The sequence below is a fragment of the Halichoerus grypus genome, chromosome 4, assembly GCF_964656455.1.
Source record: "Halichoerus grypus chromosome 4, mHalGry1.hap1.1, whole genome shotgun sequence".
Taxonomy (NCBI): domain Eukaryota; kingdom Metazoa; phylum Chordata; class Mammalia; order Carnivora; family Phocidae; genus Halichoerus; species Halichoerus grypus.
In genome coordinates this window covers 70134381-70147467 of record NC_135715.1, presented here as the reverse complement: position 1 = coordinate 70147467, position 13087 = coordinate 70134381, and the positions used below count along the sequence as shown (strand labels likewise).

The 13087-nt window shown below is 42.5% G+C and overlaps 1 protein-coding gene across 2 annotated transcripts in view; it reads left to right on the top strand.

Moving 5' to 3' along the window:
* Positions 1–1102: 1102 nt before the first annotated feature.
* TEX26 (testis expressed 26) overlaps positions 1103–13087 on the top strand; it is a 30593-nt gene continuing 18608 nt past the window's right edge. Inside the window, exons 1-3 of one of the 2 annotated variants that reach the window (XM_036099656.2) lie at positions 1103–1458; positions 6697–6778; positions 11092–11257. In XM_036099656.2, coding sequence (XP_035955549.2) covers positions 1236–1458; positions 6697–6778; positions 11092–11257 — 471 coding nt within the window. In that variant the 5' untranslated portion in view covers positions 1103–1235. The remainder of the gene's footprint in view (positions 1459–6696; positions 6779–11091; positions 11258–13087) is intronic. The other variant, XM_036099655.2, reaches the window with a different exon arrangement.

Below are 13087 nucleotides of genomic sequence, written 5' to 3'. Positions count from 1 at the left end.
TCATTAAGCGTCTGCCTTCGGCTCGGGTCATGATCCCAGGGTCCTGGGATCGAGCCCCGCATCGGGCTCCCTGCTCCGCGGGAAGCCTGCTTCTCCCTCTCCCACTCCCCCTGCTTGTGCTCCCTCTCTCACTGTGTCTCTCTCTGTCAAATAAATAAATAAAATCTTAAAAAAAAAAAAAGAATTCACTTTCAAAATTCTATAGACTCCCTGCTCTGTTTAAAAAAAAATATTTTTCTTAAATTATGCTATGCTAATTAGCTCTGTCATTTTCTGACAGTAATCTGTTATCGGGTGTTATTTTCCTCATTTAGATGCCACTACTAAATCCTAATTTAGACTCATTCCTTTTAATAACATCGACAGAACGCTATACCTTCTATGTGCTCCACCACCATTCATAGCTATAAAATCTGAGAGTCTAGAATGTGTTATATGTGTTCCATTATATGGATAGGACCCCTCTCAGAAAATTCTAGTTTAGTTCTTAATTTTTAAGCAATACCTTGCATATGCACTTGGGATGCTTACTTTGATGCCTATTCTGTGTCCTTTGATAAACTCCTTTTTTTAAACGTCAACTTCACCTAAGGTCCTACTTTTTCAAATAACCCCTTTGTAGAGAAGGAATGGTTGTAAATTGCTTTCTAAATGCGTTGCCAGCAGTCTCTAATGAGTATTTCCTCTCTTTTCTTTGCACCCAGGTGGCTAATAGCTGTGTCCTAGCCTGGAAGCATTCAATTTTACTAAGTGCCTACTATGTGTCAAACTACCAAGCTAGTTGCCAAGGATATGAAGATAAAAGACCCTCCACACTCTTGGAAAACTGTAACACACACACGGGGGCGGGGAGAGACACAGTTGAGTCTGTGGGGATAGAACAATTACATCGAATCACAAAACTCAATGGTTCATGCCAGAAACCTCCCCTGGTGAAGAGAAAGGTGTCACACACATCCCCGCCCACTCTTGTTTCCTTAGTAATGCAAAGATCTATGACAACTTTGCCTACAGTCACTGAAAGTTGAAAGTTAACCAAGAGATGAAAATTTGCAATTGCAAATCTGACAATAGGACTTTCTCTTCAACAACTCATCTTTTCGCTTCTCTCCCCAGATATGCAAGACAATGCTCAGGAAAGCTCACTGCCAGAACTATAGGAACACACGGAAGTAAGCAGCCGTATTGCTGGAAACACATCTGGGCTTTCCGCACCCCATCCCCCAGCCTGCCTGATGAAGCTCTCGCCCTCCCCCTCCCGCACCTGTCGGCCCCCAGCTGAGCTGCGGAAAGTGACCCGCATCTCCATGGCGACGCGTCACAAAGCAGCCACGCGCAGCCCACAGCACCCAGTCCAGCAGGAGCAGAGGGCACCGTCACGGCCTCTTTTGAGCAGAATGGCACGGACTGGGCCCGAGGCCGCGTGCTCCTCTCAAAGCGGCCACAAGATTCAGCCAAGTAAGGCTGCGGACCCTGCCAGCGGCGGGGGGGAGGGGGGGGAGGGGGCAGCGGAAGGGGGGCAGGCTTTTTCCTGGGAATGGGGTACCCTAGAGCAAAGGCTGCTTCTGTCTGCAAGGCTGTTTGCCTCCCTCTTATGGGTGGGACTCAATCCATGGAGAGTCTGGGAGTCAGACCTCTACAGCCCTTCGCCATATTTCTGCAGATCCTCTCCCTAAACCGCTCAAGTGTTTTTAAACACCGCCCACGAAGTGCCTAGGAGGGTTCAGGAGAAGGGAGAGAACAGTGCCTTTCCAGGAGAAGAAGGTCAAAGACAAAGAAGGTACAGAAGTCAGAGGCTCTGAAGACAGCAGACCCAGCAGAGACCGATCCCCACGCAGGATCTAGGGAAGAGCACAGAAGGCTGGGAGGTGCAGAATGCAGGACCCCTAAGTGGATCTGCAGAGGCAGCCTCCCCCAACGTGGCCGTAGCAGAGGCTGGGAACTTGGCATTCAGTTGCCACTTCTACCTAACCTTTGCTGATTTCTCTTTCAATAAGATTTTGCATTTAACAGAGGTAGAGCTTTTGATGCTAATTTTGTATGCAAATGCAGCAGGTTTACAAAGTCAGCTTTTTGTGTCAGCGGAGGGAGAGCATTCTAGCTGTGATGCTAGTGGTGTGATTACTGTGTAGTCAGCTCCATCCTGGCCTTTCTCATGGCAATAATAACCCACCGCAGCCCTCTAGCTGGGTAATTGTGGTTCCATGGTGGCTACAGGGCTGTGGGAACCGTTCAGCTGCAAATACCCTAGAATTGTAGACCTGCCAGAAAGAATGAAATGCGTATTTTCATTCCATTCATCCCTTTGTAAAAGGATAGAAAATGAAAATACTTAATTCGTACAAAATATATTGAAAACACTCTGTTTCTATATGATAACAAGGCAAAAAAAAAAAAAAAAAAAGAGGCGGGGAGAGAACCTCCTTCCCAGGATTCCCCCACTACATTCCTTTTTAATCTCCTCCTCTCTTTTCAGCCACCTGTCTTGGTTTCTTTCACTGCCTCCTCTCCCCCTTCTTGTCTGGGGAATGTGAGAGTCCTCCAAGATCTATCCTTCTTGGTTCTCTGTGTAGTGGCCATGTCCTACCAAGGACTTCAAGTCTACTGAAATGTGCCGGCGGCTTTCTAATCTTCTCTCTCACTCACTCCTAATTTTCAAACCAAAGTATCCAACTGCCTACCAAATAGTTCCATTTGGATGTCATAGAAGGGCCTCGAACTACTATGTACAAAATTACACTCCTTGTCCTCCCAGACTTTGCAGGCTCAGTTAGGAGGGTGCTTCGCTGACACCTCACTTTGATCAGCAAGGCTCATTGGTTCTGCCCCCAAAGTTTCCCTTCCTGTGGGTGAGTTTGACTCTTCGTGCCCAATCTTGGGGCTCTCTCTGCCACTCTATCTTCCACTGCTAGAAGTGTCACGTTCCAAAAGGTGGGACTGAGGTGTCACTGGCTAGGTTTGATCCAAAAATAAGATGAGGTTGACATTGACTACCATGGGCTACTTGCTATTGAACTATTACTAGATATGGGCTTGTAATTGCTGTATCAGCTTGAAGGACTGCCATTAATAACCATGAACTGGTGGCTTGGAACAAAGGAAATTTATCATCTCACATTCTGGAGGCCAGAAGCCCAAAATCAAGGTGCTGGCATGGCTGCACTCCCAGAGTAGCTCGGGGGCCGAATTCTTTCTTGCCTCTTGCAGCTTCTGGGGGCTGTCAGCCTTTTTGTGGGCTCCTCACTTCAGTCTGCCCCTCTAGGGTCACATCGCGTACTCTTCTGTGTGACATCTCCCTCTGCCTCTCATGAGGGCGATGAAATGGCATTTGGGGCCCACCGATAATCCAGCATGATCTCCTCATCTCATCATCCTTAACTGCATCTGCAAAGGCCCTTTTTCCTTACTTGGTACCATTCGCAGGTTCTGTGGTTTGGATGTGGATGTATCTTTTGGGTCCCTGTTCAGCCTACTCTAAATGCTTGAATCTACCATCCCCTTTAATCCTCCCAACAGCAAGGCAAACTTAGAATTATCAGGTACTGTTCATACCTGCCCATCTGTTGGGCTATTGTGGAGGATAAAACAAGATTCCATATGTGGAAATGCTCTGTAAAGTGTAATATAATATGCACCTGCTAATTACTATTTTATAATATTTTCAAAACCTCATAATAAATTTTCATAATAGTGAATACCTTCAGGGGTGATAAAGCGCCAGGGTAGAGCAGGGCAAACCAGGCCTTGCTGACCTGTCACTGGCCACTTCTTCCCCTGCCTCGCTCACATTGGGCCACTTGCCGGGTCTCAGACTTTCATACCTCATGCTCCTTTCTCTGAAAAATGCTTCACTCCGCGTCCTCCCGTGGTCCCTGTCCAAGTCCCACTTTAAGTCCTGGCTCAGATGCTACCTATTCTATGAAGTACCTCCTGGACCCACCCTCGATGGCCCTTCTCTCATCCACCCAGAAAGAATTTCACCTTCCTTGGGAGCTCCCATGGCACATGGCCCAGCAGCGCATCTATAAGCTTGTGCTCACTGGAGATTTGCTGTCTCCTCTACTCACCTGGGAGTTCCCCAAGGGCAGGACAGGATCTCTATGTACTAGGGCCCAGCAGGAGGCTTGGTCCACAGGAGGGGCTCAGGACTTGACTGTAGAATGAACAAAAATGAGAGAAGGTAGAAACAGGAAGACAGAATCCTGAGAGAGGTGGACACAGATTACAGGGAAAAACACTGAGATATTTACCGAGAATGAATGCAAAAACAGGCGGTAGCACATTCTGGAAACAGGTGTTTAGAATCTTAAGATCATAGATTTTTAAGTTACTATTTCTATTAATGAAGAGGATTAATTCTAATCACATTGTATTTTCAGAAGCTGTGTCAATGGAAATAGGAAGCACAGACACAGACTTGATGTAAAGACTTCTAGTAAGAAAAGTCATTAAACAAAAAATTGTAGAAAGATGTAATGGAAATTGCGCATCTCGCCATTTTAGTCATCCAAGTGGGTTAGAATTAGGGTGAGGGAGGTCCATTTGGTCTCAGGTCCTAGAGGCAGCCAGGCATGGCCTCTCCTGCACCTGGTACCTTCTGGAATAGGATCTTAGCAATAGGAGGCTGCCAGCCCCCAGCCTGTCCTCAGGAAGGGGAAAGGCCAGAGACAGGGATACCCAGAGGTGTATCTGGCTTGCCCGTGTGATTGACGGGGAGATGTTGTCTGGATGCTGTGTTGCCAGGGTTTTTGAGGCATATGCGGGCCTAGAAGGAAATTGGTCTGGTCTGGGTTAGTATTGTCTGCTTTAGGAAAAAGAGGGTGAAATGTTGTGTAGTCTCTGTGCGGAGGATCTTTCCTGAGCCTTGCAAGGGTCACACTTCGAGGTTCATATCAGGTTAAGCGAAGGTTTCTTTTAAGAGCAACTCTGCCTCCCAATTTCTTCCCACTTACTTGTCCATACTTGGAATTCTCTGAACAAGGAACATTTATTCTGCCGTTGGAACAAAATGCTTGAAAGCACGAAATGACTCCCACAAACCAGCAGCGTCAGAGAAGAACGTCATTTCTCGTCAAGTGGGACCTGGGTGGGGGCATCCAGAGTGTGTGTGCAGAGGCACAGGGTGGAACAGGCAGGGGCTAGACTTTTGTTAGACTGGGGAAGCTGGTGGAGGTGAATCCCAACCAGAGAGAAGGCGGTGGGGAAACTGTCACGGAGGAGAAAGTCCGGCTGCCCGGCTGCACCCAAGGGCCTGTTAAATCAGAAAAAAGAACTGGCTGGGAGATGGGGAGATGACACAGGAAGAAGTACACAGACAGCAAAAACTAAATGTTTGGTCAGGGCCCTATATGCTGGACAGTGCATATAGATTTTAGGACTATTTGGAAACTGAAGATGTATTCAAGAAGAATACTTTATAACAATTATATTTAGGATGTGTGAGTGGGAACATCACAGGCCATGAGGTGGCTACGGGGGTCTAGCAGTGAGGCGCTTGACTCCACACAGCAGGGTATTCAGACATTAAAGGGGACCGTTTCAACCCAGGTTCCAATGAAATGTAAACAGGTGAATTGCCCAGGTAGGAAGAATGAGAGAACGACTGAGTTACATTTAAAATCTTTACTCCCAAGAAGTGTGGTGGTACTTTGTGGACAATGAGAGGTTGGGGCAGAAAAATTCTGTTGTTGTGAGCACATGCCCCACGGTTAATTCTCTGTCTTCGTCCTCCTGGACCCAGCCAGCAGCATTTCCCATAGGCGATCCCTCCCTCTCCCTCCTGGAAACCCCTCCTTCCTGTGGCCTTCAGGACACCACATGCCCTGGTATTCCTCTGTCCTTACGGACTGCTCTTCTCCACCTCCTCCTCTGATTCCTTCAGCCTTTGGACTGGTCTCCTCCATCTATCTTCCCTCTCTTGTTGGTCCCACCCACGCTCACCACTTTAATTCTCACCTGTGCTGCGGAATCCTGCTCAGAACACATTAGAGCTGCTCCGGATGAGTTGGAGGGCTATTCCTATGGGAATAGGACACTGTTCAGGGACAGAGAGAAGAAAAGGACACTTTGTGAATTATGAGCCCACTTTCGTGAAACGAGATGGTGAAAACTAAAACCCAATGTCAAAATAGTTGTATATGTAAATCTCTAGATAATTCTATCAGCAGATGTTAAAGCATGGAAAGAAACCAGCACAGTTGTTCACATGGGGTGGGAGGAGGGCTGAGGAGGAGGGTGATAAGGAGCAGAGGAAGGAAGGAGAGAGGAGAAGGTGCCTGGGATAAAACGGGACATGTAAACTTTGTGGAAAATCATGTCATGTGTGTATAGGTTTATCTACTACGGTGTATGAGAAGTTGGTCACTAAAGTCAAAGCGGGCGTCTTAAAGTGATAGCACCTCAAACAAACTTTCTGTTTTATATTTTTCATGTGTTGCTTGAACTCTTCAAAATAGCATGTACGAGTTCTCAGGAAAAACAATGGACTTATTTCTATTTAGGGAAGAACTGAGTTCATTCAATTGAGCTTTCCTCTTTCCTATAAGAGGCCGCAAGTTGGACTTTGTTCCTTTAGACTTTAAATCACTATCCAAAAAAATTTTTTCTCTTACAAAATTATTTTAATTATTAAAACAACATACGACGGAAATATTCTGGTTTGCCACATTTCAAACTGTTTTGTGGTACTTTTGACAGGTGATACCACCTGGGATTCCTATGCCACCACCATGAGGACTGCATACACTCCCAAGACTGGAGCTGTGCCTGCTTTAATTCGGTAGATCCTGATTTGTGTCAGGTTGACGTACATACCTTAAACTGTTCACCTGTATTCTATTATTCAGAGTCCAAAACCAAGTGAAAGAGTAATCAGAGAAGGCTTATAAAAATGTATGCATGGAGAACCTATTGCATGCACGGTGCTCCTCCAAGCACCAGATAGCCTTCCCCCCTTTAGACAGTATCCAGACCTCTTACAGGAGAACTAAGAAAAGGAACATATGAATCCTTCATAAAGGACCCTTCACTGCGGGTCCTGCTTTACAACAGAGCCGGTATATAGGTTAACAGAATTGTGCTACCTGAACACAGAGTATGAATCGAATCCATTACCTGGTACATAGTAGGCAGGCAATGACAATTGAATGAATGGCTGAATGCAGAATTGTTAGCACTTCCATCACCAACATTGGTCTTGGAAGCTGGGTGGCCATAACACACTCACCCTTACCTTCACTGCGCCGCTTACTGCTTCCTCAAATGGCTTGCAACTTCTCCATTTCCACCTGAACTGTGAATGGTGGGAATGTCTGTCCATCAGCTGCTTCTTTAAGCTCATTGGTGGGTGAGTGAGAGTGGGCTCAGGAAAGCCCTGTCATCGTTCATTGCATCCGTGGTGGGTGGGAAACCAACATGGAGAACCTTCACCTGCCTGTGTGAATTGTTTCCAAAAAAGAGGACCTTTTCACCCCCAAAGTTCCAAGTTGTTGAGAAGTCACATGGAGTATGGGCAAGACCATGGCTGAAGAGTCAGGCAGAAATGGGTTTTAACCTCTGCTCCCTGCTCTGACCCTTATTAGCTCTGCTACCTTTGGCAGGGAACAAGCCATCTATGGCTCAGTTTTATGGTTGGCGAAGTGGGCATGATGATCCCTGCCGCAGGTGGTTGTTCAGGGGATGGAATGAAAGCACTAGAACAGTGACTAGCACCAAGAAGTTATTCGAAATTTTTCATTAATTTTTCCCCCAGCATAATACCTGATAGACTTTCAAACACTACAGGTTGCAAGACTCTTGATATCTGAGTTGCTGTCTATCCCACTGAGTTACATTATGTCCCCTAACTGGGAGATTTATCATCTGATGGCAATGATCATGCCAGCTTCCCAGTCAGTAACAGTTGCCTCAAGAAGAAATATTTGGGATGAAAGCCAAAAGCAAGTGGGTACTAATGGAGTCTAGGTCAGTGGTCTTCAAATTCGCATATTTTTTAAGTTCACAGAAAAGTTTTCATTGTAAATTAAAATAATTGTGAAAGATAAAGTGCATAGCCCATCCTAAACATTGACATTTTAAAATAAAACTATTAAGTCACTTAAAAAAATACAGCCAATGGGTAACCTAAACACCTTAACAAATCGATACTTGCTTTGATCTTTTTAAAAAATACACAAAGTCTTCTTTAATAGACAGTTTATTTCATTCCTTTTGCTTCTTGAACTCTTATTCCACTCCACTTCCTCCATAGAATCTTACCCTGCTGTAATGTATTTTGTGTTTGAAGGCCATTTATTGATCACTCCATTATACTTTGTTGAAACTATTTTAGTATATTAATTGAAATTAATTTTTAAACATGTTATGTGACCCTAAGTATTGAGTTATCGCAATTATTTTTAGTACACAATTGCTCAAAGCAATAAATACATTACAAATGTTAATAATTAATTAACACAAAAAGTAAATTCTTTGGAATTGTAACTTAATGAGATAAATGTGACTGTTCTGTTTGCAATTAATTTATGTATTCAGTTTTAAGTGTTATTATTTTTGGAATGGGACTGCAATTAGCATCAATTTTTTTTCTGTTTCTCATGTTTATTTTTCAATTTATAGATGCTAATGTTAAGCAAACTTGTTCACATAAATAAGTAGATGTGAATGAAAGGAGTTAAGTGTGGCATTGTCATTCAAGACTTTGAACTCTTCCTGAGTTATACACCAAAAATTACAAGGTGATTTTTATGATTGAGCAGCTGACAACTTGGCTGGGTTAGTCTTTTGATTTTATTGAAAGGAAATAATTAGATGATATGTCATCCAGTTATTGAGTTATTCCCTAACTTCTTTTTGGAAGAGTATACTGAAAAGCTACATCTTAACAAATGACTATTAAATTACATCAGTTGCTCTTTCACCTGGAAGAAACTTGTTTGATATTTTTTTCCGGTTTTATTGAGGAATAATTGACATGCACCACTGTATAAGTTGAAGACATACGGCATGATGGTTTGATTTACATACATTGTGAAATGATTGCCACAATAGATTCAGCTAACATCCATCTTCTCTCATAGATACAAATCAAACATTTACTATACATTTAATGAGAGAGAAAGTTCTACATGCTGAAAATTAATTGGTCTGGCAAGCCAGCATATACTGCCATGTGTCGTTACATATTTTACAATATAGATAAAATGAGGACTGGCTGCATTGGATTAAATATTTCATAATATGTTTGGGTTAAAAAAATAAGACTTAAGTACCTGATTGATGAATACAAAATCTGAAGGAAAAAAATAACAAAATTTTTATGTACCAGTTTTACCCAGTGAATCTTTCAAATCTGCTAGTCTCAGAAAAGATTCCGGTTCTATTCAAAAGAATCAGCATTGCTGCCCTGTACCTGTTCAGAGATGCTTTTCTTTCTAGCTAATGACATGTCTTAGGGATTTTTTTTTTTAAGCTGAAAAAAATGTTTACTTTAAATATGTGGTGGAAAGAGTCATTTGAAGCACTCTATATTCTCTGCTCTCTTCTCAGAGGCTTCCCCCCCCCCCCAAAGGGGGCTGAACATTCTGTAATTGTTAGGAAATGAAAAACTACACATTACTCTTAGCCATAGCACTCTACAATGTACTTAAATTCAGGACATCCCCACACAGACCACATGCCCTGGTTAGAGCAATGCACTCCCTCCGCCATCCCCCTTCCCTACGCCCTCCCCACCCTCTCAGACCTGCAAAGGCAAGCCCAAGGTAAGGGTATGGAATTTGGATTACAAGCTATCTGTGCTGTGTTGCCTTTGGAAAATCTTCATGTGCCTTTGATCACTTCAGTTTTATTCAGGACCACAGTCCTACCTGAGCCTACACATCTGAATGACAAGTAAAATCGTCCATCATCCAGATGTATCCCACTTTCCAGATGTTTGGTTTCTTATAGACAGTACCTAGGCTGTCTTTAAAGAAACCCAGGCTTCTTTAAAGAAAAAGCCAATATGAAATATTTTAGACGTACACAAAAGAATATACCATGAATCCCTAGCCATTATCCAAATACAATAATCAACACAAGGACACTTTTTATGTATACCTTCTACCTAGCCTTCCCGCTGGATAATGCTGAAGCAAATTCCAGGCATTTTATCGTTTTAATTCCAAATATTATTTTTATGTATCTCTAAAAGATAAGGACTCCTTAAAAATATGCAATACCATTGTCTCAGCTCAAAAAGAAATAATTCCTTAGTATCAAATGGCCAATCAGCAATCAAATTTTCCCCTAATGTCTCATAATTAAAAAAAAAAAAACAACCAGTCTGTTAGAAATTAAATCCAAATATGTTCTGCACATTGCTCTTGGTTATTGTTTTTTAACCTCATTTAATCTATAAGTTCCCCTTCTTTTTCTTTTCTGAGAATTCCTTTGTTGAAGAAACAGATTGTTGTTCTGGACTTTTCTGATTTCAGCCCCATTGTGTTGTTTAAAATATTCCTCTTTTCATGTATTTCCTTTAATCTACTATTTCAAAGGCTTCATCTGGTTCAAGCTGGGTGTTTTGACAAAAATATTTACTAGGTGTTGTGTATGTCTATCCAGGGCATGTGATAGCTGATGAAACCTCTTCTTGAACTGTGAGTAGGAACTGGTGATCATTGCCTGGATGCATGGTTTCATTAGGGCCTTGAAAACTAGTGATATCCCAATTCTTCTGTATCTTCCTTTTATTAACTGGAACACTTCCATAGAGAAACATTTCTTCACCAGGTATTTGGTTACGTTGAAGTACGGTGTATAGAGGAGAGTACCAGCTCTTTAAAAAAATTAATTAAAAAAATTATTGAATTTCAGATGACTGTTCTTTTAAATTCCATTTTAGGCTTCCCATACTTTTGTGAAGAGCCATCCTAAGATACAGGATTGTTTCTTTCAAGGGAATCTGGAAATTAAATTATTTCTGGCACCAAGTCTTGAACCAGCCAATCTTTAAAAAAAAATGTAATAAGCAAAATTATTTGACATGTGTCCTGCTGTGAGATTTGGTATTTAATCCCTTATTCTGATTTCCACTATCTTTTCTCATAGCCAAAAAAGTATCAGAAGACTAGGATATACATATTCACTTAGTGACCCTATTCCCAACCAGACACAGTACAATGATGAGTATGTTTGGAAAACATATTCGAAAGAAGATTTGATCAAAAACGGGACTTCAAGAGGAATCAGGAGACACAAATCTCACCCCAGTCAAGTAAGATAATATCTACATATCTATTGAATTTAATACTGTACCAGTAATCCATAAGAATGAGAGTTTGAGTATATCCCAAAAAATCCTCCATCTGTAGTTATGGTTCTTCTTATACTATGTTTTGTCTACTTTCTCACATTTATTTCTAACCACTTCTCCCTTATCCTCCAAATTTTTAAAAAGATTTTAAAAAATTGAAATGAAATTCACAGGGCATAACATTAGCCATTTTTTTTAAAGATTTTATTTATTTATTTGACAGAGATAGACACAGTGAGAGAGGGAACACGGGAAGGGGGAGTGGGAGAGGGAACACGGGAAGGGGGAGTGGGAGAGGGAGAAGCAGGCTCCCCACTGAGCAGGAAGCCCGATGCAGGGCTCGATCCCAGGACCCTGGGATCATGACCTGAGCCAAAGGATGCTTAACGACTGAGCTACCCAGCCGCCCCAACATTAACCATTTTAACATGAAGAATTCATTGACAATTAGTATGTTCATAATGTTCTGGAACTACCACCTTTATCTCATTCCAAAACATTTCCATCTACCAAAAGGATACCCCACATCCATTAAGAAATTACTTCCTGGGGCGCCTGAGTGGCTCGGTCGTTGGGCGTCTGCCTTCGGCTCAGGTCATGGTCCCTGGGTCCTGGGATCAAGCCCCACATCGGGCTCCCTGCTCAGTGGAAAGCCTGGTTCTCCCTCTCCCACTCCCCCTGCTTGTGTTCCCTCTCTCGCTGTCTCTCTCTGTGTCAAATGAATAAAAAAAAATCTTAAAAAAAAAAAAAAGAAATTACTTCCTGCTTCCCTCTTCCCTAGACTCTGGCAATTACCAATCTGCTCTCTGTCTGTGTGGGTGACCTATGTGGATGTCTATGTGGATATTTTTTATGGGGAATCATACAATATTGACCTTTCGTGTCTGGTTTCTTCACTTAGTATAATGCTTTCAATGTTCATCCACACTGTAGTTTCCATCAGTACTTCATTCTTTTTATGGTTCCCGTTTAGGGTTGAATAATATTCTGTTGTATGTGTATACCACAGTTTGTTCATTCGTTTATTCATTGGTGGACATCGGAGTTGTTTCCGCCTTTTGGCTATTATCAGCAATGCCGGCACTCACAAGTATTTATGTTTGGCAGTATGCATTCTCAAACTCCCATATCTTTTGTCATTTTGTTTACTTTATCTAGAATCCCTCTCCTGTCCACCAAGGAAATTTATACATTCTTTAAGATGCAGCTTAAAGAGAGCTATCTCTAATTCCCTTCTCCTCTAGATGGAAGTAACTGATACTCCCTTTGTGTCCTTGGCACTGTATAGCCTTCTCCCACCACAGAAAGCAATGCTCAATTGTAGTAAAGGATTTCATTTACTTGGCTTTGTCCTGGCATGGTGCCACGTGGGGTGGAGCCACCTGGATGCATTCAATAGATAATAAGGTGGTAGAATGGGCAGGAATTGGCTACTGAAAAGATATAAAGGACAAGGAAGAAGAATGAAGGATGATGTTTCCGTTTTTGACTTGGACATCTGGGTGTATGCTGCTGCTGTTTCCTTAGCTGGAACGTGGGAAGGACCAGGTTTGGTGGGAAAGGGCATGGGGGAAATGTGAGTTCAGTTGAAGACATATTGGTTGTAAATATGTCCAACAAGCAGTTGCATATACAGGTCTGGAGTTTGTGTGGAAGAGGAGAGCTATAGATGTAGACTTGGGATTCATTAGAACATAAATACCCCGTTTAACTTGGTTCCTCATGGCACCCATTTATTTTAATGAATTTACCCCTTAAATATTTGCCTTAAGATTTTAAATTAATGAAAAG